Here is a 27,858-nt window from a genome sequence, read left to right as displayed (position 1 = left end):
TACTTTACACACAGTTAGGATGTTTTCCCCTTATTTGCAACATTTATCTATATTGAATTTCATCTGCCATTTTATCACAGAATCACAGAATGTGCTGAATTGGAAGGCACCCATGAGAATCATCAAGTCCAGCTCTTAACCCTGCACAGGACCATCCCCAAGAGTCACACCATGTGCCTGAGAGGATCATCCAAACACTCCTTGAGCTCTGTCAGCCTTGGTGCTGTGACCACTGCCCTGGGGAGCCTGTTCAGTGCCCAACCACCCTCTGGATGAACAACTTCTTTCTAATATCCAACCTAAACCTCTCCTGACACATTCCCTTGGCTCCTGTCACTGGTCACCACAGAGAAGACATCAGTGTCTGCCCCTCCACTTCCCCTCACAAGGATGTTGTAGCTGCAGTGAGGTCTCCCCTCAGTTATTGATGAGCTATTACCATTTTACTACTAGGCCCAGTTCTTCCACTACTCCTACAGTAGTCAGTCCTTCTCTTTACTACTTTGATTAACTAAGATAGGTAAACAACTATACTTTGCTATTTGCTAAGCAAGATAATGCATGAATATGTTGAACAGCACAATCCCTAATATCTCTGCCATCACATCTTGTTAAGCATTAATGTGGCTCTCCATAGAGCTGCACAGTTATACAGCAGGTATATAATAGTTAATTACCTCTTTCATGTGGTTCTGCTGCAGAAAACTTCGCAATGAATCCACTTCCAGCAGTATTGGCATCTGAAGTCATCTGCACCAACATTTTATTGCTGTTGGATACGAGGGCACCTGGTTTAACAGTGCCGCAGAACCTGCCGATGCGCTGTCCGTTGGCATGGCCATTGTATATATCCACAAAATCATAGCGGCACAGGTTGTCGCTTTCCAGGTCTAAATATCGAAAAGAAAGAACCACCACTTTTCCCTCTGGGACCTGCAGAGAGACACAGAGAGAGAGAGAAAGAGAGAGGGAGAGGTGCATCTTGAGATGAGACTGACACCACATATCTATCAGATCCCACTGTTTGCCTGAGTGTTTTCATACCCCTCACTTCTTGCCAGGAAGCTCTTTTTGTCAATTATACTCCAGGCAAAGCAGTTTTTGGAGTAATTTGGACCAATCATAAATATAAAGCTCTAGCCATCTCTTGCCATTATCTTATTCCTGATCTGCAGTATCCTCTAGTCAGGCTCATGCAGTTAATTACAAACCATCACTGCCCAGTTCGGCTTGGTGTGTTTCTCTTATTTTCTGCTGAAGTACGGAATCAGCCCTGCAGCTCCCTGTCACCAAGCAAGGTGAGGATTAGATTAACATGAAAAAAAAATGGAACAAGCAATTTACTGTTTTGAAATGGCCTCTCTTTCTGATTGTGTTATCAAGTTTCACAGTTTGAAGGATTTTTTTTTTTTAATTTATTGACACACACATTTGTAAATAAAATTAGAAACTTTATGGCTAACACTGTGCAACCCTAATATTTAGTTATTGGAGTGGCTGCAGTGAAAAAATTATATTTGGAAAGACTATGTAAAACTATAAACAGCGAATTCAAAAGAACAAGAGAGTTTTGTTTTCTGGAACATCTGAAGAAACATAAGGCAGGGCAAATCTTCTTACATGTCTGCATCTGTGGACATTGCAAAAGAGGCAAGAGCACTCAGAAGGATGTAAATTAAGACAGCATAATAGTTTACAAGGAGGAGAACATTTCCTGGGATAGAGTTGCAAGCTTTTCAGAGAAAAAGCAGCATACTAAGAAGTGAAAATTATTCTAACAAAGCACTTAATGCTGTGTAACAGGACAGGAAAAAAGGAAACAGTATTTTACAGTATAGAGGGACCTTAGACAGGCAAGTGTAATTATCTGCATTCAATCCATAGCCTGGTAGAGTGGTTAGCTATTAAAATAATTGCAGCTGTTCTGCTTTACTGAGACACTACTATAATTTTCTGCTTTAAACACACCTAATATATCTGCAGTAAGTTCATATTTAAGCCATGTTATTTAAGACTTCATGAATTATTTTCATTCCTTAACAGTGACTCATTTTAAAACACCACTTTGAGATAAACTACAACTAAATTGTTCTTATATGAAGTTGTCAAACAGCGTTTTAATATCATGAGTCTCAACAGTTAAAAATTACTTGTCAGGTCAGGTGTAGATGGAATTGCTGTAGATGGAAGTGACCACTTAACCCACAGCAGATAGTGATACAGGCAGCAGCTCTAGATGTAGTGAAAAATGTGCTGTAGATATGTTAAGGTGACTCATTCATGCAGCTGCTTTTACATCCAGTGCTGATACTGATCCTGCAGCAGGACAGACTTTTGCTTGAGCTGTTCTCAGCTGCCTGGGGCCCACTTGCACACTGGCTGACCAGCCCCACTGCAGTTCCTGTGGCTGGTTTCAGAGTGTTTTCCTTTAAGCTCAAAGTTCTCTCAAAAATTCGGTTCCCCTGTGCTGACGTACATCACTACTACTACATCAAAACCACAGAACTCCCCTCGTCTTGAATCTACTCCTTGAATCATTGCTCTCATAACCAAACCTCTTATCATTGCATTCATTTGTCTTCTGGTCTGAATCACTAAGGAGCATTAAGGCATGGTCAGTTTAACAGAAAGTGAGATACAATGAATTTGGTATTCCTGTCGGAAGACCTGAATATTGTTTATGGTTATTCTATGAACTATGTGTGACTGTACAAATCAGCTCAGAAATGCTGACTGTAAAGTTAGTCAGATAAAGTCAGATTTAGGTAGTTCAATTACAGCAGCCTTTTTTCCAGCAGTTTGTATGTAAAATAACATATGCTCTTTTGGAGTGGAACACTCATTATTCATAAGTTTGTACAGGATGCAGAAGAGGTGACCTTAAAAGGTTATCATGTTCTAAACCAGATTGAACTGTTATGCCTACAGTTGAGATTGTCCAACATTTTCCATTACAGTGTCTTGCAGCTTTGGCTACAAGTTACCCATGTTTAAGAGGTTTCCCCTTTTCCTTCCTGTTTCTGGAAGTTGAGCAGAAGTTGCTCTGGCATATTAGATTAAACAGTTTTATCAGTGCTAAAGAGATTTTCCCCTACTTTCTCAGCTTGAATTGCTTCTTTGAATATACCTGCTCCCTCCCAGTGTTTGAAGAAGGAAGTGGAAATGTGAGAGGTCGCTGGTTCTGGGGTAAGAAAAGGTCTTTTTGCCGTCCTTGTAGAAACACACTCAGATTTAGCCAAGAGGTTCCCCCTCAGTAATGCTGATGGTGCTCACTGACAGCTTTGTTCCAGCACTGACCCAGTGCTGCTCAGCTCTCAGCAGCCTTGAGGCACTCAGTCCTACCCCAGGGTATTCCACCTCCTCATGCTGCCCCAAGTGGGACAGAGGAAACCAGGACATGGGATTGACCCTGCCCAGGAGGGAGAGGGGGCTGGCAAAGCTGCCAACTCCAAACTGCCAGTCAGCTGTTCACTCAAGCCTTAGGTTTCATGGTCCAAGTAATTCTGTGCAGGGTTGTGTGCTTCCTTCTCCTCCCTCCACTACTGGCTATGCTTTACTATACAACATACACTATCTAATTATATTTCATGACAGTTTTTAATCTCTGTAGCTTCTATTAGTTCAGTCTATTTGAACTTGGTCAAGACTGTTTCCCATAGATGTACTGACTTTCTAAGTTTTGTTTCACAGCAGTTTGTAAAAAAAAGTGTAGGAAAAGCTCAGCCACATGATCAGGAACGTTTAACAAGGAGCCTACTCCAGGTTTTAATTGTTAGAATAATCCTTGTCATGTTTAACTGCATTTGGGGAGGTAAGTAATTTAGAGAAATGGGTGGGGCCCTTAATCACAGTCACTGCTTACAGCCATTACTTTATAAAATAATGTACCTGCTTATTAAAATAATATTTATCATTCACAAAAATAACAAATTTGTTCCAGTATGGTAAATCAGTTAAAATTCTGTGATCTGACTGGATGACAATCAGGAGTGCAGAGGATGGTGGTTCCATATTCTGGCAGCAGCCACTCCAGTCTGCAGCTACTCACGAGAAATCTCACTCTAAACACAGGCGTCTTTTCAAAACAGTACTTTTCTTTCATTTCTACCATTTGCTTTTTTAGATGTTGAAAAGTAATGTGCTAAAATCTGCCAGTGTTTATCCTAGGACATTTAAAATATTGTTCCATGAGAAACACAGGGGAGAAAGCAAAGGCCAGCGTGACTCAGTATTGTTTACTTTGAGCCATGTCCGAGCCTGATGCAGTAAGATGATGGGATACCTCAGAGGAAGAACTGGAAGGAATTCCAGCTCTTAAAAGAAAGGGGGGAAAAAAGGAGGGAGAAGTCAAAGGAAGAATGATGTGATGCTTCCTCTGCAGGGTGTGCCTTATTTTTGTTTTATCCATCCAGTTGGTATCTTTGAACAACAGAGGCACTTTAGCTTTTGCCTCTCCTTGTCACGAGGGTGACTGACACATACTCACTCTCTGCTTCCCTTTTTATTTTCACTCTATTGAAAGCTAAGTGACTTTTAGAGGGAGTTTTTCTAGACCATAATTCCATAAAATCACTTGTGTAGATTACTAACTTCTTCAAAAGGGCATGATTATTTCATATATACAACCCCCCTCAAACTGAGGTCGCTAGAGTGTCTTTGGTTATCATTCATTGCAGGTATTTCATATAATGTTAATCAAAGTTTAGTTACATTTAAAGTAGTGAAGCTGTTTTTCTGAACACAAAGCCCTCTTCATCAAAATTACTTGGTTTAGATTATTTACTTTAAAAATAATCTTTTGGTGGGGAAAAACTCTTAGATGCCAACTTTTGTAAATATATTTTGCCTTATCTTTAAACCTGTGCTGTATATGGGCTTAATATATTTTGATACATATTCAATACCAAATGTTTTGCCATAGCAGTCCTAGGTAGAGTTGAAAAATACATCAGCTATCTGCACACCAAATGTATTATTTCTCTCCACTGAGAATGAATGTGGAAATTATTTGGAGTTACATCCTGGGGAGAACCACGATTCCTGCCTAGTGGCTTGTACTCTAGCTGCAATTTTAAAAAAATTGTATTAGCTTACTCTTCCTGACAGACACTCTGTTCATCTCTTTCTTTTGGCAATACAATCATGTGTAAAGATCTGTTCTCCACTGGGAGGGCAGTTTTACAATGATATGGGCAAATGAATGTTTAAAACACAGAAAAAATTATTTAAAATATTTTGCTCCCTCAGGGCAGATTCCCAACTTCCCTGATAAGTAAATTTTTCAGACCTTGCTTATTGTCAGCAAACCTGCTGGAACACAGCTCCTGAACCTATAAAAACATAACCTTACATAACTCTGACAGTTTTCAGTATTGTTGCACATGAAGTTGTTGGAGTTTTATGGGAACTAAGCAGTCTGCCAGAAAAACACAGGAGAGCGGTCCAGATTTTTGGACTATGTGACACATTTATGTGAAGTGATGGCCAAGAAGGATTACAGTGTATTAAAAGTAAATGTATATGACATATTTGAGATAAAGCTATATACATTACTATAAGAAAGGAAATAGCTGTACAAATGACTTCTTAGCAAAGCCAGCTAAAAGCTGCTGGGTAGTCTGCCAAGGTTGTAATATAACCACAAGCATGTGCTGAACACTTCTTAGAGCTCTTAGAATAGAGAAGCTGTTTTCTTTAGCCAGCTGAAAAAGTCCCAGTCTCTTGAAATAACAGAACCATAATTGAGCTAGAGAGACTCTTCTAGCTTTAGCAAACCAGTTGGAAAGATTTCAGCTGATACCTGAATGCTACATTGCTTTATCTATATTACTCATAACATTTTCTACACCTATTTTCTTCTAAAGAATGAATTAGCTGTCATTCTGCCTCTCTGTGCATTTCTTCTGCAGCTGATGAGATCCTGTAGTTGAGAAAACAACAGCTTAACGCTTCTTGTGACCCAGATGCAAAGTGAATCAACGTCTCTTTCGGCCTTGCAGACTTGTCAGATCCTGCATTTCAGGAGGATGTTCACAGCCCTTGGCTAAAACAGACAGGCAGAAAGTCTCAGTCACTTTCTAAGACGATGCTAAATGTGGAAGCCTAACAGTAACTAGAGAGTATTTCTTCATGGCAGTATAATTGGCTCTCTTACTTGGGTGCTATTGCAAGCTATTCTGAGCCTCGGCAGTATTTGGTGAAAGGATTTTGTTGTTTAAACTCAGGCTAAGCAGACCCTTGACTGTAACACTTTCCCTCAGTTTGATAAACCATCCTCTTTTTAAAGAGGGTACAGGCTTAATCTTGCAAGTTTTGTAGTCCTTGCTTTCCCTACATCCTTCCTGTACACTAGAAGACAGTGTGTTCTACACAGTTAATGGGGGAAGAAATCAGCTTGGCTTAGTGCACGATATTGTCTAACAGGGGTTAAATGAGGTGAAGGCACAAGCAAGCCTGGACTACTACAGGTGTGCAGCCCTTCTCTGGCTTTGGATGAGTTACAGAGGACAAGTAAGCAAGTCAAAGAGTGGGAGTAAATGGCAGCACAGCAGAAAACTGGGATCAGGATGATCATGAAATGCCAGATGCCCCAAGAAAGCTCAAGTGCAGACATAGCTCTGCTACAGCTTTGCAGTAATGCTCCTCACCATGTCCAGGCTAACCTGGATGCTGGCACCTTGTTTACAACAGCCACATGAAGTCTGCAATTAAGCCACTCTGCATGGACTTTTTAAGTACAATCATTTGTTCTCTTCTCCCTCTACCCCCGGAATATAAAGGGCAGATCCATGGCATGCTTCAATAATTGCTTCTCCAGTGCTGCCTCCATTTGTAATCTAAGTTTTTGAATGGTAAAAACTTTATGCTGTTATGAACAAAATTATTATTTCCCTCCAGAATCAGTTTTGGACTTTTGAAGGTCTAATATCGAGTCATATGGGTAAACTAACTTTGGACATTTTTTCCCTTTCATTTAAGGCACGTGTGTATGATTCAAAATGCAATTTGCATCTGCTCTTCAGACTGTAAGGTGGGCCACGCTAATTGCTGTCACCTCAGCCCCTCCACAGCAGGAAGCAGGTTTGTGAGCATACCCTGTGTGTCACATCATACTCTTCTGGATGAAGTCAGTCACAGATCAAAGGTAACCTCTAACTCAGCCCCAGTAACAATGCAACAGAAAGGTGCAGAAATCAACTATGCAACTTCACTGGGATCCTTCAGATAAAATGATTCAATTTACATCACTCATTTGGTACGAGAATCACTTTAAACTGAACACTGTAAACAGATCAATGTCTCCTGCTTTGCGTCAGCATCTCTATAGTAGCAGGAAACAATTATCCTGTGACATCCTATTCTCCTGCCAACACCTAGGCTGTGATGCAGTCTTTGAACTGAAGTTGTCTTCAGTGATCTTGTCGGCACACAGACTTTTTTTTTATGCTTTCTTATATTTTTCTATAGGTCTGAATATCATAAGAGTTCTTAGTGAACTGGGCCTGAAAAACAGAGAGGAAATTTTGTGGGCAGTTTCAGATGGTTTAATTTGTGCAGATGTGAGGAAAAGTAATCATTCACTCACATCCCTTCTCTGAGTCTGTGGATAAGGACATCAAGCACTGAATGTTTAGTCCTAGTTGTTTCATGGTATCTGTTGTCCATGAATATGCTGTCTCTGCCCTGCAGTCTCATTTCAGCATCAAAGTATCCATCCTACCACATGCTTTCATTTCACATGGTCATTTATAAACGTAACAGCACTTCCCTATTACTGTCAGGTTGCTGGAAGACAGACTCCAGATGTCCTGCTGGCAGAACATTGCTAGTAGCACACTATGAGCAAACCTGCCTGAATTTTTTGGATTTGACTGAAACTTTTTCTATGTCTTCTTGTCAAGAAACTTCTCTTTTCATTACTTCCACCCCAAACCTTTACTTCGATAGAACTCACTATTGCTTTCTGCAGTGACAGGAAGGGGAGATGTTTGCTTGCAAGTGTGTTAATTTAAAACAATTAGAGGTGTATCTATGGAAGTCAATGAAAATTTGCTTCTGACATGAGGCAAGGCCCGTTCTATTTCAGCCATTAGTATCATGTTACGTCAATCCTAAAAAGCTCCAGATAGCTGAGCTGCTCTCATTACTGCACATATGTTACCCCATATAAAACACTGGCATTAACAACAAATAGCTCTTCATTGTCTTTCAGCTCTGATTTTGTGATATTAAAAATTCTTACTGTGATTTTCCAAGTACATTTGCTGTTTGGAGGGTAGACTCCAGGAAATCCTTCACTCCCAATAAACCCTGACTCTCCAGATACAACTCCTCCACATGTAAATGTAGGCCTGAGAACAATAGGAAAAATAGTCTTAATTTTTAAATATATTTCATTTGTTTTTTTAATAATAGTCGAGGCACAAACAGTCTCAAAAACATTTAAGTACTTAAAAATATTGCTAACATTAAACATATATTTCATTATTTACATAATTTGACTGTTGACACAGAACGTGCAACTTAACGCTCAAACTTAAGTGTAAAAAAAATTAACTCCTTGGGCCTTAATTCTGGGTTTGCACAGACTGTTATCCTTCCCTCCTTCTTTCCTTCATAAGAGCAAGATGTGATACATCATTGCAAATTGCTATTATAATGAAAAAAGTTATTAAAAAGTCATTACTAATGACTTTTTATAATACATATAACAGTAGTTGAAGTAGCACAGTAATAAAAATAACTTTTCATTCCTTCCTATGCTTTGAATTTCGATGTTTTAATCAAGTAATTCTCCGGTACTTTTCTGTACCCCCGTAGCACAGTCCACCCCGTGCACGATCCCCGCGGCCCATCTGTGCACAGGGCGCAGCTCAGGTGAGCTCAGGTGCCGGCTCCGGCCACGCTGCACGAACACACGAGGAGCCCGGGAAAACCTCCTATGGAACCACAGCGTTCCTGCTGAGGACACGAGGGTGAGCGAGTGCCCTGCCGAGCTTTAGATACGGGGGTGCCACACCGTGTTATGCCGCTGTGTTATACACGCTACACGCACCCTGCACGGGGCTGCGCTCGCAGCGGCCCCCGGTCCATGGGAAAAGCCCCGGCCCTGATGCGCTCACGGGCAGGGAAACACCCCAAGGACGCACGGCGGGCGCTGCTCCTGGGGAGGACGGAGGGAGAAGGGGAGGGATGGCGGGGGCGCGGTACCTGTGCGGGGAGGAGGGGACGGCGGGGGCGCGGTACCTGTGCGGGGAGGAGGGGACGGCGGGGGCGCGGTACCTGTGCGGGGGGGCTGCGGGACGCGCCGTCGCCAGCAGCAGTAGCGGCAGCAGTAGCGGCAGCGGCGGCCGCGGGGCCGCGGGCGGCATCTCGGGGCGGCGGCGGCGACTGGGGCAGGGCTGTGGCCGCTGAGCCGCTGCTCCGATCGCCGCGGGCTCCTCGTGTGAGTGCGGGGCCGGGGGAGGAGGCAAAGGCTCCCGCGGCCCCCCGCCCCCGGGGCAGGGCAGGGGCGCGGGCAGGGCCGCCCTCTCTCCCCTGCCCCGGGTGTGCCCGGCCCCGCCCCGGTGCCTCCCGGGGCCGGCAGGGCCGCGGGCTCGGCCCCGGGGGCTCCCCCGGCCCCGGGGACTTTGCGCAGGGACCCCCGGCCCGCCCCGAGCCCGCAGCCCCCGCGACACCCGCTCTGTCCTCAGGTGGCACAGGGCGGGGGCTCGTCCCGGCCGTGAATGAACTCAGTGTTGCCGTTTGTGCAATCGTGCACGGCTTCGCCAGCGCTTGAAAAATAGTAATGCTGCTTTGAAATTTCTTCTTTATTTAAATTCTAAAGTAAACTTGAAATGCTTCGTTTTGTTTACCAGTGGGTGATCTTGACCCATTTAGTAGCCTTTTCGCTCTGGCTGTGAAAGATACTCTTTAAAGGGCTGTGGCAGAGCACACAGTAATGAACTCAATACTCGGGTGTTTGTAGGATTTGGGCCAAAGTTGTTTGACTGAGAAAAGAAACGAAAGATTAAGTCAGTATTCTTACTGAACACAATATTCTTATTGAACGTGGCATTTAAAAACCCCACATTCTTAGTGCTGTTGAATGATGACATACAGATTATCACGTCAATAAATAATAATTTATCTTCTGAGGATTGCTTTAAGAAGAGCCTGTCCCTCTTGTTGTTTTAAGTACTTCTCCTATGCACTTTTTTGCAGGAGAAAGAGGTAAGTCTGTAATAAAGTGTTCAGGCACAGCCAACTGAAGCAAAGACTGGAGTAACTAAACAGAAATTCTGCTGCATACAAGGCAGAATATAAACCTATTACCTTATTTTTAGCTCATTTATTATTAACATTCCTATTCTTGCAAAATACAAAGAAGAGTGGTCCCACTACCACAACTTTAAAGAAGTGTTGTGGATTAGAGAGGGTGCTCTGAGGGTTAAACAGAAAGTGGATGCTGCAGTTTAGTAGACATAGTATCTGTCCTTTCCTTTCTGCAGTTCTGGATGAAGAAAGCAATAGACTAACCTGGATCCATGCTTGCTAAATTTCCAAGAGGATTTTTGTGGGAGAGGTGGAGCTGCTAGTGGAACGTCCCAGATCTCTGGAGGCAGCCTGCGAGACTGCTGGTGAGTAAAGGGGTGCCAACAGTGCTCCTGTGTGCACAGAGGCAATGGAAACAACAGAAGGGCAGAGGCTGAGATGTGAGGGGGTTTGGAGAGGCCCAGGTTTTGTAGGAGTGACCGTGAGTGTTGGCAGACAGTGGGAGTGCCTGGCCTGCAGCCCTGTGGAGGGGCAGCCCCACATCCCTCAGTGGGACCGGAGGAAAAAGGACGCATCTAGGAAAGGCTTGGTGAGGCACTGGGACAGGGAGTCCCATTCATAAAAAGGGGGCTGTGGAAATAGAGAAGACCATAACATGGTCAGAGCAGAGATTATGTTTGCAGCTTTGTTTTGAACTGATTTTAAGTCACAGAAATGGGAAATAAGAAACCTACAAAGGAGGCATTTACTTACTCCATGACCAACATGATGCTGGTTAGCAGCTAAAAGTTTAACCACTACCAGTAAGTATACTGGATTTAGTCATGAAGGTAATACAATATTAATAAAAGTTGTTAGATCTGAAAATCAATGTATATGGCAGAGAGTTGTGTAATCCTCACACCACAGACACACGTGTTCCCTGCTGCTCCTTTCTGTCAACATTTTTTAGTCTAGAGAAGACCCACTGGAAAGGAGAAAGTATTTCAGGCCTTATATCCACTGAAGAGCCTCCATGCAAAACCACCAACAAAGGCTGTTAGTTCCCGTGGATTACATGTTCAAGGACTCTTTTACATGTGGTTGCTGCAGACTTTTAATCTCATGTAAAGGTAGTTTTAAACTTCTGAACAGTTAATGCGTTACCAGGCTATGCATTGCCACCCAAGCATATCTACAGATCTGTGCAGCAACAGGACAATTCAGGCCTGTTGGGCAAATGGAGGCAATGAACAGGCTGCTGGAAAAGCCCCCCACACCCGTACACAGCCCCTGCAGCCAGGCTCCTGCACCTGCACCTCACTGGGAACACAGCAGCATCACTCCCTGGCACTGCCTACCCAGTAACACACCCTAAACGTGTGTTCCCTTAGCACCCTAAATCTAATGTGCTCAAGTGCTTCTTTGGTGTCCCACTATTAAATAGATTATGAATACCACAAATAGTAAATTATAAACAAGGCACTAATTTAAATTAAACTATATTTACCAAATGTAAGTGATGTTGCTGGAGAGAATTCACCCATGAACTGACCCAGAGATGTCTGGCTTGTTTCCATTGATGGCTGCAGAAGGAACAGAAAGTAAAAGGCCAGCAAGTAGTTGCCCATAAATAAATGTGCTAGCACTGACATCAATCTTCAGCTAAATTATGATCTGTTAGCAACACAGAAACAGGAGTGACCTTTCTTCTTCACAAAGCCCAGTCTTCTACTCTTGCAGGGAGCCAAATCAAATAAACCCTTTCATATACTGATGATACTTCATTTTTGAAGTTAGGGAGCTTCTCAATCAGCATCTGTTAGAGTCCCTATCTATTTGGGATAAAACCATGGAATGCACAGTTAGGAATCGTTTGTAGGTAATGCATATAAATTTAGCTGAAAAGGTTTTAAGTTCAAAACCAAAGGATGGCAGATTTACAGTCTCATGCAATCTTAATTATGCTGCCTTGTGTATGTATTCCTTGTATAAATGATGCATAGGTTATGTGACAAAAATAGTATGGAGTTGCATAAGCAAAGTGTCTGTGTTAATGTGGACGAAAAGTGTCTAACTTTTGACAGCTGACTTTGCAACACAAGTTTTTTTCCAGCAGTTTCTTTTCGAAGGTAGAACAAAAACTATTTTCTGTTACGTGTCCCTGAGGTGAGGCATCTTCAGGCCTGAAATGATGAATCTTTAGTGACAGGCATTTAACTTATGAACTACAGAGCTACTGCCGTAGTAATTATAAGAAATGCCCACTGTCCTAGGGTGTCACTGCTTCCTGCAATGGTCTGGCAGAAATGTGCAGCCTGAGTGAACCCTCTTCTCCCATCAGCTGCTGCCAGCTGTCCTGGGCTCAGCCAGTGCTGCTGGTGATCAGGGATGAGTGCTTCTGCCTGTCAGTCACTGAAGAAAGATATCTGGTACACAAAGCTAACAAGGGACAAATTTCCTAATGAATGTCTGGCAAGTGTGACCTTGTCTGCCTGAAAATGAGACAACTGCTGAAGTGGAACGAGGAAACCTCTTCCTGAAATGTAGCCCTGGGTGACAGATTGGCCCCGAGATGTTCTTTGAAAAGACTGTGTAAATGTTGGTGCAAACCACGTGTCCCTCCATGCATCCCTGCCATCTTGCCTGTGACAAATTTAATAATGATGCTGCTGTGCAGCAGCAAAAGCGGCCTGATGATCTGACTGAAAAGAAACCTCCTCCCTAAAATCTTAGTTTATGCTCCAGCTTTCAGGCTTCTCACCAAATCTTCTTTTTCTCTGTGGAAAGTCATCTGTACAAAATACCTTGTACCATGGCAAAAGACCTCTTAGTGCTCTCTTAGTGTTTCTGCACAAGTCCTGTTCAGCTGACGTTGTGAAATTATTTGAATTTAAATTTATGTAAATGCTATCAACAACAGCTCTTTATTTCATTTGAATCCCAGAATCATAGAATTGTTTGAGTTGGCAGGGACCTTTAAAGGTCATCTAGTCCAACACCCCTGCACTGAGCAGGTACTAGACCAGGTTGCTCAGAGCCCCATCCAACCCAACTTTGAATGTTGCCAGAGATGGGGGATCCACCACCTCTCTGGGCAACCTGTTCCAGTGTGTTGTCACCCTCATAATAAAAAATTTCTTCCTTATATCTTGTCTGAGTTTACACTCTTTTAGTTTAAAACCATTACCCTATTGCTATAGGCCCTATTAAAAAGTTTTTCCCCATCTTTCTTCTAAGTCCCCTTTAATTATTGAAAGGCCACAATGAGGTCACCCTGGAGCATTCTCTTCTCCAGGCTAACAACCCCAATCTCTCAATGCAGTCTTAAGTGCCAAAATCTTGATATTTTCACTTCCAAAAGAACTGTGGTATTTCCTGGAATTACAAGTTGTGCCTTTTCAGAATAGCGTTGAACAACATGCAATAGAGAGGATGTATTCCTATTTTCTTGATAATCCTAGCACCTAAAATGACTCTTACAAACTGATGTACCCATCCAGTTCCTAGGAATCCCAAATTTTCTTTGGTCTGCAAACCAAGGATTTATCCATGTCATGCCTTTAATTGAATCTGCTACTTTATAGAAATAAAAACCCTCACAAGAGTTTTCACTGGAAAACTTCGCAGAGCCTCCACCCTTCCCCAGGCTTGAATTCCCACTCTTCTCTCTTTTTGTGTTTCAAGCTTCACTCTCGGCTCATTTATCAAATGACAATGTGGTTTCTGGCTTTATATAAAAAATAGCTGTGATGAATCATAGACCTCCCCTCCCCTGGTTTATTTTGATACTGAGATACCAAGGGCAAATGTAGAATTGCCAGTATTCCCACACCTTAGGAATTAAGGAACTTATTAGGAACAAAGCTTACATTGTCTAATTAACATTTTTGTCTCTTTTCTGGTTTTACCTCAAGTAATAACATATTTAATACAGTTGCAAAATTTCATATTTCATATTGTCATTTAGCAGTGAGACCAGAAGTGATGCATTAATCATAAAAGCAGTACAGTTTTTCAGTATGGCTTTTCTAAATTACCTTCTGGTCCTTCTATTTGTCAGTTTGGGCAATTCTGACATGAGTTTCTACTTACCTCTTCTGTTTATAGGAATATAAGCTGGTATCCAATAATTCCTTTTTTTTTTTCAAATGTTTTACCCTCTATTGTTCAAGGTCAATTGCTTATTTGCCAGCATAAGAAAATAGCAATGTCCCTAATAGTGCACTTATACACATCAGTCCACGGAATGTAAAAGGAACAGGAGCATAAACCATGGAGTAGAAGGCCATAAAACTTAAGAGGCAGAAGCCCTGAGTTGCCTGCAGGTGCCTGTGAATTAGGCAGTCCCCTTGTCTTCCAGCAGCACAGAGAGGAGCAAAGCACCTCAGTCTGTGCAGGACAACTTGTGAGCCCTGGCACAGGGTCAGGAAATGCTGTTCTTACCTAGAGAGCTGTAAAAGCAAAGACAGATCAGCTGCCTAGTCAGTCATTATCCCAGGCTCGATGTAATCTAAATCAGCAAGTATTCAAGTAGATAATATTATGAAAGAAAATTACAAAGCAGATTCCTGTTGCTTTGGCGGATGCAGGAAAGAAACATGAGACCTTTAATTGTGCTTGTGCTTGGGGAAGGAAATAAGTGAGAAGCTACAAAATTGTATTACTAAAATGGATATGATAAATGACACTAAAATGTCACTAAAATGGAAAAAGTAGGCTTTCTTTTTCTGGATACAAAATAGAATTACTTTTATTAGGGATATATATAAATAATCATCCTTGGATCCATTGTTCTCATTTAATGACAAGACTCACTCATGTCTTTATAAGACTTTCTGAAGACTTAGATCAGAGTCTGGTTTGTAGACTGAGAAATGAAAAGAGCTGATATTTCAAACAATCTACTGCACAATAGCATTCTCTCCCCTCCAAAAGCACCACCTCCACCAGAGAGCGTTAGCTCTGACCTGAATGCAGAGAGTGAGAGTGTGGAGCCATTGCTGTGTTCCCTGACACACTGGGTGCTGCCAACAGCCTGGTGATGGTCACAGCCACCTTCCCCTCGAGCTGGCTGCAGGTGACACTGGAGGTGTGAGGCAGAGGCACATGTGAATGCTCTCAGCAGCCTGTGCAGGGAGAGGCTGTCACACTGCTATTGCACAGCTGATACCTGGGACCCAAGACTCATGGTGTAGTTTCACATGTAATTAGTTTGCTGTTACTGGCAACACAGATCTGAAATCAGAATTAAGCCCTGCGAGAAACTGCTTCCTGCCAATGCTCTCATTGCTTTTCCTGAATTTCCCTCTACTATTATTTATAAGGCTATACATGAAAGGGGGAACAGTTTGATCTAATTTATTTACTGCAAATGCTCTTAGGAAGAAAAGTGTTTGAGCAATTTTAGTTCAGCTAACAAACATACTGTTTTCCTACTTTTCCTGGTAAGAAAACTCTCTCTCCACTTCCAAATTCCCAGAAAGGGGACGATGAGGAAAAAACTCTTTACAAAATGTGCAAATGATATGACAGCCTGTGCAACAAGAGATGGGGGAATACAAGGAAATTTCCATCAGCTGTGATCATTCTTGCACTGGTTTTCCTGACTTGAAAAGGAGCCCCTCACTTAACTGAGCAGCTCCACATCTACATCTGAAAGATAGACTGGGGGAGCCCACATCTGGAGGACTTCCTTCGTCAAAGGTGGAAATTCAGGACAGGGAAAACATCCTTTCCTCCACAGGCAGATTAGGTCAAGTGAAGAAAGCTGAAGTAATTGTGAGGGAGTATCTTGATGCAGTCATTCTCTGCCAGGTACAGCATCATGTTGCTGGTACAGACAAGGATTCCCCTTGTTGTTTGTGCTGTGCCCTCAGTTGTCCTTATTCAGCGTAGGGTCCCTGGCAAGAAGTTGGGTGTTGCATCACTGCTGTTCCTGTGCAACAATAAATTGTACCAGGGCAGGGCAGTTCTGACTACAGGAATTACAGTCAGTCCCTATGGCCTCCTTCCCATCAGAGCACAGGGGTCATGGAATGCAAAACTGGGGCCAGATTATTTCACTGGTGGCTGGAACTCAGCTATCTGCCATGTGCATTACAATGGTGAGTTTACTTTTTCTAAGTGCTGAATTACTGCCCTGGGAGATGCACACATGCATTCTGGGCCAGAATTCAGAGTCCAGCCTAATACTATGTTTTTTAAACACATCTGTGATCTATTATGTTGCTGGGTAATGATTTTCACAGAGTCATCGTTATTTAATGTGTAAAGAAATGTCACTGTCAATATCAGGCTCAGCATGGTATTGCAGAGCTTCTTGCTATGGGCAAAACATTGTAGGTCATTAAAATGCTAAAGAATTAAGGAGAAAAGTTATAAAAAAATCGATGGAACATACATGGAAATTTTAGGAGCCAAGACCAGAGACTTCAAGATAGTAGCAGTGATACAAAATGTATCACAAAAGTAACTTAAACACTGGAAAAGCATTAGAGAAATAACATTATAGATTTAAATGAGATATATACTTGGTATAAAAATGCTTCAGTGTTTTTAGTGTTATATGAAAACTATTGCATGATATGCAGTTCTAACTCAGCAGCAGTCCTTTAGTACTTTAGGAATCAAAAGTGCAAGGCCAGAATTAAGCAGCAATTTATCCTTTTTGTATTCCAGGAGTTACTTGTTTTAGTCCTTTCAAGAGCCTCAGACTATTTTTGTTTTAACAGTCTCTGAGAAAATTTCACATATTCACCAAACAAAATAAAGGCCAGACTGAGTAAGTAATACTCTAATTTAATTTCAGTTCCTAAACTATACTTGACTTCAGTTTGGATGTGGACAGTTGAGCACAGGTAACTGTTTTGAATGAGTCTTTATGTTTAAATCCTTCAACTCACTTATTAAAAGGGTACTTTGAGAGGAGAAAAGTTTTTCCAGAATCTGAGTCTGGTCTTTGGGTTCATTCTTGAGATAACAGTCAAGTTTCATTTTAATCTTGGCAGGAAAGGACAGAGGAATGCCTGCCTCTACCACATAACATCTTCTGGTGGATGGGTAGCATCTTTGAATAAAGAATCAAAGAATTTGCAAGGATTGGTAAGTATTTATTTAAATTCCTGTTGTTACCTGTTCTACAGTTGGAGAGCTGCAGTGCTGTAACTCCTTCCACTTCAAAGCAATTATGCCTGGCTTTCAGGCATGAAAGACTGATGCAGCTCTTGTGCTCCTGTTTTATGTATGCTTTCATTCTTTAAGAGGTGCAGTGCTTTGCCTGAGGTATGCTGAGCCAGCATTCCTTCATCTTTCCAGATGTACTGCAGTGCACTGATAATAATTATCCTGCACAGTGTCAAACAGTAAGGAATTCTTTGCTGTAAAGAGGTGCAGATGTAGATATGTGATGCTAGGTATATAGATTCCTGAAAGGGAATGAGAGAAACTGATTTATATGGAGCCTGAGTTATAAGTACAGCCAGTAGATCATGATTATTATACTGTCTGTCCAGTACAACATCTCTGTATTCAGCTTTCAGCTGAGTTTTCAAAGCTCTGGGTTCTTAGGCTCTTAAACAGTACTGACACTTCTCTCTGCCTTGACACCACCCCAAATGCACCTCAAAAGTTTGCTGGCCTGTCTCTTGGTTATCACCCCTCTCATGGCTGCAGTTTTTACCAAGGTGGAAATGTTCTTCTGTGGATTCCTTAATGATTATTAACCCCAGAGTCTCCTCTTAAGTACTGTTATTCAATTATCTGCTTTAACTGTAAGTGAAATCAAATACATCTAATTAAACTAAGTAAATACTAAACTCAGTGTGCTATGTCTCTGACCTGCCCTGGATTGTTAATGTGCTAATTTATACCTGTAATGTTACTTTTACATTTTCTGTATTGTAGAAGAAGACTCCAATGTAGATTCCCAGCCAAGCTCTAATGCAGGACTTAGAACCAAAAGGTTATAACTATAAAAGATTATCAGAGGTTTGATCCAAACACAACAGGACCTTTGATTTTACGACATTCTCTTAGTGTTCAAAGATGGACAATTTGACAATCTGACTCCATTTCAGAATTCTTCAGCTACTTTGTATTAATATGAGAATAAGAGGTTAAATCTGCCACTCAATTTTGGATAGTTTAGCAGTCTGTTCCACTCCTAATTCCAGTTTTGGTTTAGTTTACTGTTTGAATTACCCTCAAAATGTAAGTCTATTAAGCTGAATGTTTTTCAGTGGAGGAAAATGAAGTTTTTCCAGGTTGTGAATTCCCAAGTTACCCTGCCTTTCCCAGAAGCCCTTCACTCTATGACAACAGGCACATTTCACAGTTTTTAAAGCAGAAAGCAAAATCACCTACCTGAACTTCGATTAGACTAAGATAAAAGGTATAGAATTTGTGGAGCCCATACTAGTAAAAAAGATATTATTTGGGAAGGCTTTCTAAGTTAGTTTGGGCTACTAATTGACTGAACACTTGGACAAAAAAGAAAATCTCAGCACTCGAGAGCTTTTTCATATTTCTAAATGAAATTAAGTTTCCAAACTCTGTTTCATTTGGTGCAAATTATTCAATTTAATGCTAAAAATGTATTTTTTATGGAAGTGATTGTCAAAACAATGATACAAATTGATGTATCAAGCAAGGATCACATCAGTGCTCCTGAAGAAGTCAGTGCATACCTCACAAAATAACTCCTACCTGTGTTTGAGAGGAATTCTCCTCTCCTCTGCAAATTCAGGTTAGGTTTCTGCCTCACAGCAGCGACCTGACCACCAGCCCCTTCAACTGGAACAGTCCCACTTTGTAAAATATACTTAAATATTCATGGAGCCAGCTGGTGAGAGAAAAAACAATGCTCTAGTCTGATGGCTCAGTAACCCTCCTGGGGAGGGTGGAGGTGTTAGTCCCAGTCCCAGTGAATGTGTAATTATTTATACAAAGTAGAACAGTGTCAACAGGAGAAGTGACAAGTCCTGTCTCCCAAAAAGTTTCCTTGAAGGGATGAAGAAGTCTAGAGAAACAATAATGCATTTGCCAGAAATCTGCCAGGTATAGTTAACAACGGTTTAAACAAACTCTTAAAATAATTTACAGATTATTCCTGAAATAGCTAAGCTTTTGGATGAATAGATGTTCTTCCACATCTCTGAGACAGACCTTGTTCCTCATATTAAGTGAACAGACCTTTCATCCTCCAAAGCAAAACAGCTCTTAATATAGAAATCATTGAGAACATATTTTAAGAACTTAGTATCTCATAATATCATACCTCCATCCTTGTTCCTATGGACATCAGTGGAAGGAAAACCAGTATTTATATGTCCCACAAGCAGATCTGTCTCTTGGAGAATGCTGCTCTATAATGGTTTGTGTCTGACAGGAATAAAGAACTCTTGAGCCCTGCCCATAGAACAGTCCCTGCTGTATGGAGCTCCAGCAGGGATGTTTTCACAGGGTGCTTCACGAAGGCATCGTGCAAGGCGCGGTTCTGAGGCACAAACGAGTTTTCACTGGACCAACTAAAAAGACAGACAATGTTTCAGGCAACAAATTCTCCTTCAGGGCTGAGGCAGAAGGGGTCAAGCTTCAAGCTCCACGCAGGCTGAGAAGAACTGCTCTCACTTTATCCCAATTTATGAATTAGACAATGTGTCACAATTTTCTAACATTTTCTTACAGTTCGTATGAGTTTCCATCAGAGAACTCAAAAAAGCACAGATAGTTCCAGGACATATGTCTGACCTACAGATGCTCAGGCCTGGCCTGACAAAAAATGGGATCAGAAATTAGAAATTCACCACCTCTGGCTTTAATAAAGGAGTAAAAAAACCGAAGTGGTTTAAAGCTTTAGTCACCAAAATCAGAGCTGTCTGAAAATTGTTTTTAAAGCTCAGCTGTACACAGTGTAATAATTCATAATACAGTAAGCATAGAGTCATATCCCTTTTGTTAGTCATATGTTTTGCCAATAAAATGACTTTCAGACAACAAAGAAAATTTCATAGTAGAAGGCCTTTCAGAGGACTGTATAATTAAAGCACAGTAGTGTCTGACATCTGGAAAGAAATTCTTGACTGCAGAGCAATAAATGACCTGTAACCTTTAAAACAATTTTCAGGTAAAAGATTTTCAAAGAAAATTTTGAAGGAAAGCTGCTGTAAATCAGAAGTCTCAGTCTTGAAACACAGAGATGGAACTGACATAGCAGATTTCTGCATCTACACATCTTATGTAAAAGCTATGAAAGAACAAGCAATTGTCAGCAAGAGGTAAGAATCCACCAAGTGATATTGTGATGAATACTCAAAATTAAGGAATTAAATATTACATAGGCTCTGGCAGATGGAAGGAGAATGACCAAGCAGTAGGTACTGCTATAGAGAAGAAATGGAGGCATAACTGTATACATGTATTCTGAATATAGTGTATTTTATATTTGCAGTTTGGAATGTGGACAAAGGTAAGTGCAGACATTAAAATGTGTACAGAAACACCACAAGGAAGTGTCGTGGACACATGTACTTTTGGAGGAAGCAGCATTTCTCTGTTCCACTCACTGCTCTGCTGTATTCACCACAGCACCTTCCACAAAGCCCAGCCCAGCCCAGGAAGCAGACTTTGGGCTAATGGGATGAAGGCCCCTGGGCTTGGGAAATGAGTGCAGTGAGCTGCTGCCCAGCTGAGGTTGAGGTGTCCTTCCCCCTGGCTGTCACTGGCCAAGTGCTCACAGGAAACAAGCTGCTCTCCTGGCCCAGGTCTCTGATGTGCAGGTGGTGCAGATATAAAACCTCTGCAGTTCTGCAGAGCTTAATTTGTAGCTGCTTGTCTTTGGGTTTCTGATTTGGGGTTTCAAACCATGACTTCCTAACTCTGTCCAGCTTTACTCCTGCCTGTGGGCTGTGGCTCTGGGATGCTGGGCTTAACCTGTCCTTCTTCAGCTTCTTCTCATGGTGGTTGAGGATGTAAGGCTGGCATGGTGGGGCTGCACAGCAGGAAGCACAAGGCTGAGATTTGAGAGCTGTGGCTGTGCAGCAGCAGGATATGGAGGGATGAAGGTTTTGCATGTAGCTCAGAGTTCCATGAAGCCTGGCAATTCTGCATCTTTTTTTTTTTCATCCTGTTAAGTCTGTGGTGTCACACAAATTCTCTGTAAGCTTAAGATAACTATTCAACTGAGCATTGGCGAGAACATTGCACTGTAATGCCAGCTGGACCAGAGAATTACTACCCCCAGCAATCAAAGCTGAGAAACAGATTAAAACTATTTTATTTTATTTTGTTAACAGCTAGTCACAAAGCAACTGATACTTCTGCCACTTGATCTCTTCATGGAAGTAATTTAAGGGAAGGAGAGAATTTTTGAGAAAATTCTTTGAATTAAGGGGATAATGTGGGGAAAGTTTTATTTCCCTATTACATTTCTATTTCTTCTACTATGTTCCCATCATAAAATAAAAATCTTTCAATACACAATTATAAGTGAGGTCTGAAATTAGAGATTTAGCATCAGCATACCCTGTAGATGGTTGTCCTTCCTACTTATAATGAGCTGTATAAAACCCCAGAGTTCTGTGCATACTGTGATAATTTGTGTAAGAGGAACCGTAAATATACTCGCCCTGCTAAATCCTTTAGAAGAGTGTTGTAGATGAGAAACCTCCCCAACATTTGAAGCCTTTCTGTTCTTACCATGTCACTAACAAGGGTCACTGTTTACTGTATTAGCTATGACCTCATGAGATGCTTCCTGTGGCAGATCCAGGACTGGAATAGCCGGACAGATTGTGGTGCTTCTATTATTAGAAGCCTATTATGTTTGACACTGAGCATAAAAGATGTGGCTCATACTGCAGAACATTTCTTATACTCTTAGCTGAGAGTAATCCCAGCAGTTATCAGAAAATACAGTGAGACCTCCGGGTTCTCATTGACTGGATTTGCACGTTGATCAGTCATGTTGAGATCTGCAAAATCTGTCAACAAAGAAATGATGACCAATGTCCTGAGAACAAAATCTGACAAGGAAAATAGTAAATCTTGCTATTGCCAAAGCAAATTCTTCAGAGTGTAGAATTTCACCCTCAAGGATATTTTGTATCTAGATAGTTTGTGTGTAGAGTTAGTTTATATAATGGGTCTGAAATATCTGGAAAAGCTTTACCTATAGCTGGACTGTGTGAGGAGATAAATGCATTCAGTTTTCAACAGTATGTCGGAATAAATTATGTTATTACTGCATTTAATGGAATGTACAAGCAGGATTGCATTTTGACCACTTCTCAGGTGGGACATAGAATTATTTACTCTTCTTTAGTGCTAATACAACCAGTGGTGTAAGACAAGAATAGAAGACTACCTAAAGCCCACAGGTAGTTGGGAAGTCAGTTGTTTGCCGTGCCTGTGTGACAGCAGTAGCTGTGGCTACACAATGTTAAACAAGGCTCAGTCAGGGCACTGGTGTGGCACTGACACAGTGAGCAGTGCCCTGAATGCAGCAAGGACAGTCTCACCTCCTCCTCCACCTTGGTTTCTCTAGGAGAGCTTCCACCCACATTCCAGGCAGTTGACAGTGCTCAGCTTGCACTGAAGGACTCTGATCTGAAAAAATATGGCTTCAGGCTTCAAATTTGTAAAGAGAAGAGGATAAGAGAGTGAAGTTGGGTCAGAAAAAGTGAAGAAATAAATGAAAGGAAGAAAATAGCATAGTAAAGACATTTGGAAACGCTTTGATGAGATGCTAGATCTGCATCCATGCAGTGAGGCTGCTGACTTGCACAGCTTGTGCCAGCACAAGATGTAGGGGTCACTGGCAGCTTGCACAGGAACTCACACTGTGAAACATTTTCCCATATGTCGGTGTTAAATGAGAAAGGAGTGGACCAGGCTCATTCATATCCCAGCTTCTACCAGGGCTGTGGAGATCATCTGACAGCCTCAGGGCAGCTCTGGACTGTGCCTGTGCCCAGAACAGGCTTATCTGAAGGCTGAGCAGTGGACAGTAAAGCACAGCTGTCTCAGAGGTGCTGTGTGATCTTGGGCTGCAGGTGGGGAGTGAAGCATCACTGGCCAAAATGAATCAGAGCTCTGCAGTAGAGCTCGAAGGTCATGGCAAGCCAAGAGCTGGTGTCTGAGCAGGAAGGCTGAGTGTCAGCCCTGCTTTACAAGCAGCAGAGCTAATCCAACAACTCCTGCTGTAAACTAGCAAGCAGAGAGTGAATAATAGCACTGTTATAATACTTTAATTAACATTGCAATGTTAGACCCAAAAGGAGGACTGCAATATTTCAGAAAGTACTTTTTAATGCTTTAGGTGTTGAAATCTGTAGCATGAAATTTCTGTGCATTGTTTGATGCTAGCTGGGAATGTGGTAGGTAGGCTGTATGAACACAGATCTGAAAACTGGCAGATTAAAAAAGTCATTCACATCCAGTAGGCAACAGGTCAGCTGTGGCAGGATGGACATGGCATCGTGCCAGCCAGATGTGTGCCTCATGGTTGACTCAGGCTTTATCAGGGCTGGTCCCTCTCACTTGCCCTGAATTTGTCCTGAGAAATCCTCTCAGAATGTTCTGGGCCAGGAAGCAGCCATTTCTGAATGGATGACTTTGCTCAGCTTTGCAGCCTTCCAGGTACTGGAGGGTGAAATCCTGCATAAGAGGATACTTTCATATTTTTTTTTTTTATTTATTGCCTGGTTTGTTTCTTTGTCAACATGACATGATGCATACTCTCACTCTGACTGACTCATGCTCAGTTTATATTCCAGGAATGCCTAAGAAGGCAGCGTCATCCCCTTCAAAACAGTTTTTCTTTTCATATGGGATTATATCAGCAAGCAGCTGCCTCTAAGGCATTATTTTTGCCAGACGGTCAGGCTCTCTGTGCCAGCTTTTCCCTGACAGTGTTACATGGATGGGGCATCCCTTCCAAATAAGCCCCGGAGGCAGCAGAGGTGCCCAGCGGAGGGGATACACAAAGGGCAGCGCTGCCAGCAGCTGTGCAGCGCCCAGGGCAGGCAGGGCGGGGACTCCTGTGCTCCCCTCTGTGCGCCGCAGATGAGGAATACAGCGGCCGGCTACCACGGAAAAAGTGTGTCCGCGCTGGAGCCATCCCGCTGCTCCCCGGGCTGGCCGAGGGACACCCCGGCAGCGGGAGCGGTCTGAGCGCTCCTCCTGGCGGCTCCCAAACCCCGCTGCGGCCAGGCCGGGCTCGACAGGGACACTGCGCTACACGGCACCGCGCCCCACCTCCGCACAGCTGTGTGCATTGCCTGGGGCAGGGCAAAAAAGGCTGAATTACCTGGTATTTTTCAATGTATGCGAATAATTTATTTTATCTTTTTTTGTTCATTTCAGGCTGGTGAAATTTGAGGGTTCAGTCAGACTCTGAGACTGCAGAGCACTGGCGGCTGAGTTAAAGATTGGGGGTTTTCTTAAAGCTGAGTAAAACCAAACCTTGTCTAGGAAACTCCTGCTGGTTGACCTCAGTGTCCTTCATGGGTCTGCTGGGCACAGACTAACGTTGCAGAACCTTCCTCTGAACAGCAGGCCTGAATCTCTTTATTCCAAGGTTCACTTGGCACAGCAGGCAGGCAGGGCTGGAACTGCCTGGTTCTCAGGCTGCTTTGACTCGTGCGTGGGGGCAGCTGTGGTGGGATCAGATGGCTCTGTGCCACGTATGGACTAGTGCAGCGTAGAGACGTCCTGTGCCACGCTGCGTTGTCCTGTGCCACGCTGCATTCCTGCTGCATCCTCTGTGCCGGCACTGGAGGGATGTGATGAGGGAATAGCAGGGTAAAAGAGCTTTTTACAAGTCCGTATTATTCTCCAGCCTGTTTGAGCCTTCCAGGCAAAATGCCAAGGGAAGAGAATTAAGTCTGGTGCTTGTCTGTGAATTTAGCTCAGGAATTACTTGTGAAGGGAACCTCACTACCGCTGATCTATTATGGTGCACATGGGAAGTTGACACCTTAGAGAATTCATTGACCAGCCTGTTTGTTGCAGACTGTTTCATTCATGAGCTATTGAGAGACTGAAATGGCTTTTAAAACAAAGATTATTGAGTAATAAGCTGGAAGTCGTTCATGACTGGGACATATCTGGCAGTTCTGCCATGACACTGAAGCTAGAAATCATGACACTTCCAGAGCCTGAAAATCATAAGTATTTCTTAGCTATATGTGCATATTTGGCTAATGAATAACATTCTTTGGGGTTACTTAAAAGTAGCAATAAACTGTTTTTGATACTAGATGAACATCTAGTACTTTCCACAGAGGACTCACACTCCGAGCCACAGCTGCTGTAAAGGGAAGAGGGCCAGATTCACTGTGGGTCTTCAGTAACTCTGCTTGGAGAAAACCAATGTGACTTTGAGAACACAGTGATTACTACACTTCATAATATTTGTAAGTCCACCAGTTTATTTGCTTTGTGCAAACCTATGCAACAAGTCTGCCAGCAGTCAAAATCAACAAATCTTTTAAATTCTGTGAGATTAATTTTTCCCCTTTTCCCCCTTTAATAAGGAAGACTTCTAAAATGTCTTGTTGGTAACAGCTGGAGGCCTCAAACCAGTATGTGGGGCACTGCCAACTTTTTTATAAATGTTGCTGTCTGAACATATTTACCAGGTAAGTAATTCAGCCTTATGTCTGAATGCAGGAATTTACTAATCACAGATTAACTCTAATGGAGGTATGTACTATTTTCCATTCATTATATCAATTCACTATATCTTTTGGATTACTGATGGTCTCAGTAGAAGTAGATCTGAACATACCCTGGCTGTATATTCCCTCTGAGGTATTAGGGCTGCTGAGTGCTGAGCTAGCTGTGACTTTAAGTGATGTTAATTTAACAACCTGAGTATTACATTTGAGCAGGCTTTCCATTCTTGTACACCCTCAGTTCCTTATGTTTCACTGAAATCAGTTAAATCAAATTATTTTTTTTTGTCCAAAGTACATCTGAAGTTTAAAATGAAGGAGATGGCATGCTTCTGTTGGAGCAGAACAGCTATAGTGTGAAGGAATATGCTCTCTTGTTAGGGACAAAGGTATTCTTCATAGAATATATAGCTTCTGTGTTTAATCTTTGAGTCTATGTAATACAGAAATAAATACTCTTTTTAACTAGGTTGGCTAGTGAATGTATTTGGTAGCGCTCAGTGATTCTGGTTACTGTTCCAAACTTTTTTTCTCCAAGCTGTGTTTTCTACCAGACTACAAGAAACAGTGTTGGGATAATGTAACTGGTACACATAGAGAATGTGCAGTTTTAATTCATTACTAAGTTGGTGCGTTTCTAGCTTTACATATGTATTTGCTCTTTGTTTTGTATTAAAATCTTCAGACAATGACCTAAAAGGAGAATGCTTTAAAGTGCTAAGGCTGAGTAGGGAATGTGAGTCTTGGGTGTCAGGGGTAGGACACTGCCTAAGGGCTGAATGGCAGAATTGCTGTGCCAGACTCTTGCTGGCAGCATTTCCCTGGCACTGTCTGCTCATTAGGGCTCTGCTTCTATAGCACACTTAAACACAAGGAAAAGCTCACCCCTGTCAATGAACAAAGACAAACATATATTCATATTAAAGTTAAGCATGTGCTTATGAGCGTCACTAAATTTGGGATAATGAGAGATGATGCCTGGGTGTACAAAGGTATCAGAAAAGCTGTCCCAGGGACCTGTTTACCTTTTGCTTATTATTTATATTATTTCTGAGGGCTGTGGATATTGCTGCTTGTTATCCACCCCACTGACATTTCATAGTTGTCTTTCCAAGTGCTGCTAAAAAGAAAAGCTGAGATTTTGCAACACTACTGAGTGCCAGTGATTGAATTCCATAGCCCCAGGGCTGTGGATGCAGAGAGCCCAGCATATAAAGAGAGAGGAAAAAATCAGGGTTTTTCTTCTTGTACAAGTGGAATTGCCCAGTTTCTCAGGACAACAGAGAAGAGCGACAGAGAATAGATGTTTCCTAGCAAACAGAGTATAATTGATGAGAAGTATGCTTAACACCAGAAATGAAAAAAACCTATATTTTCATGTTTCATCAGTCAGGAAGGACCTGAAAGGATTAGATCTTGGAGGCAGGAGAGACTCAAATTAGAGAACTCTATAAAATTGCTTCCTCTCCAAAAAGATTGTGTGACGTTGTTGTTATGCTTCTGTAAAGCATGTAACATATACCCAAAGGCTGTGCTCCCTGGCAAAAGAAGTATTTCCAGCTCCCCACTGAGGGGTATTACCACTCTTGATAAGAAATCTGCCTTATAATAGAGGGCTTTCTGTAGTGCATCTGTAGTGTCTGCCCAGAGACTCTCATCACTAAAACCAAGATTTAGCCTTAGCATTAATACTGATTTGCTCTACATTTTTACCAGCTTTTTTAATTTTTAATGAGTTTCATCTCTACTCACAAATCCTACTAACCATACATTATCCTATGATGAGATAAAATCTGAAGGTTATTGTTGTGTGTCAGATGTTCCTTTGTTCCTCCACAAATACACTGTCCTGACTTTTAGGGCCATTTGTCAGAGAAGTGATGTCACTGTAACAAAATATAGATTGCCTTCAGATTTCCAGTAGGTTATCATGATGAGTAACTATGGA

The 27,858-nt window shown here is 42.1% G+C and overlaps 1 protein-coding gene and 1 long non-coding RNA gene across 5 annotated transcripts in view; one reads left to right on the top strand and one right to left on the bottom strand.

Moving 5' to 3' along the window:
* The window catches only part of PCOLCE2 (procollagen C-endopeptidase enhancer 2), a 57,326-nt gene that overhangs the window by 12,187 nt on the left and 17,281 nt on the right, over positions 1-27,858 (bottom strand). Inside the window, exons 1-3 of one of the 3 annotated variants that reach the window (XM_032698160.1) lie at positions 21,757-21,918; positions 19,511-19,760; positions 678-933 (exon numbers count right to left, since the gene is read on the bottom strand). In XM_032698160.1, coding sequence (XP_032554051.1) covers positions 678-933; positions 19,511-19,534 — 280 coding nt within the window. In that variant the 5' untranslated portion in view covers positions 19,535-19,760; positions 21,757-21,918. Of the gene's footprint in view, positions 1-677; positions 934-8,242; positions 8,352-9,282; positions 9,412-19,510; positions 19,761-21,756; positions 21,919-27,858 lie in introns of those variants that run through there. The other 2 variants (XM_032698159.1, XM_032698158.1) reach the window with 2 other exon arrangements.
* Positions 10,495-26,195, top strand: LOC116791805. 2 transcript variants are annotated; one of them, XR_004358871.1, is made up of 5 exons: positions 10,495-10,619; positions 17,244-17,337; positions 20,360-20,510; positions 24,598-25,649; positions 25,770-26,195. It is a non-coding gene; the product is annotated as an uncharacterized LOC116791805 (long non-coding RNA). The 2 variants fall into 2 exon arrangements; XR_004358870.1 differs by having other exon boundaries at positions 24,598-26,195.

The sequence above is a fragment of the Chiroxiphia lanceolata genome, chromosome 10 (genome assembly GCF_009829145.1).
Source record: "Chiroxiphia lanceolata isolate bChiLan1 chromosome 10, bChiLan1.pri, whole genome shotgun sequence".
Lineage (NCBI taxonomy): Eukaryota > Metazoa > Chordata > Aves > Passeriformes > Pipridae > Chiroxiphia > Chiroxiphia lanceolata.
The sequence above is the reverse complement of the archived record's forward strand: the minus strand, read 5'-3'. Positions and strand labels throughout refer to the sequence as shown.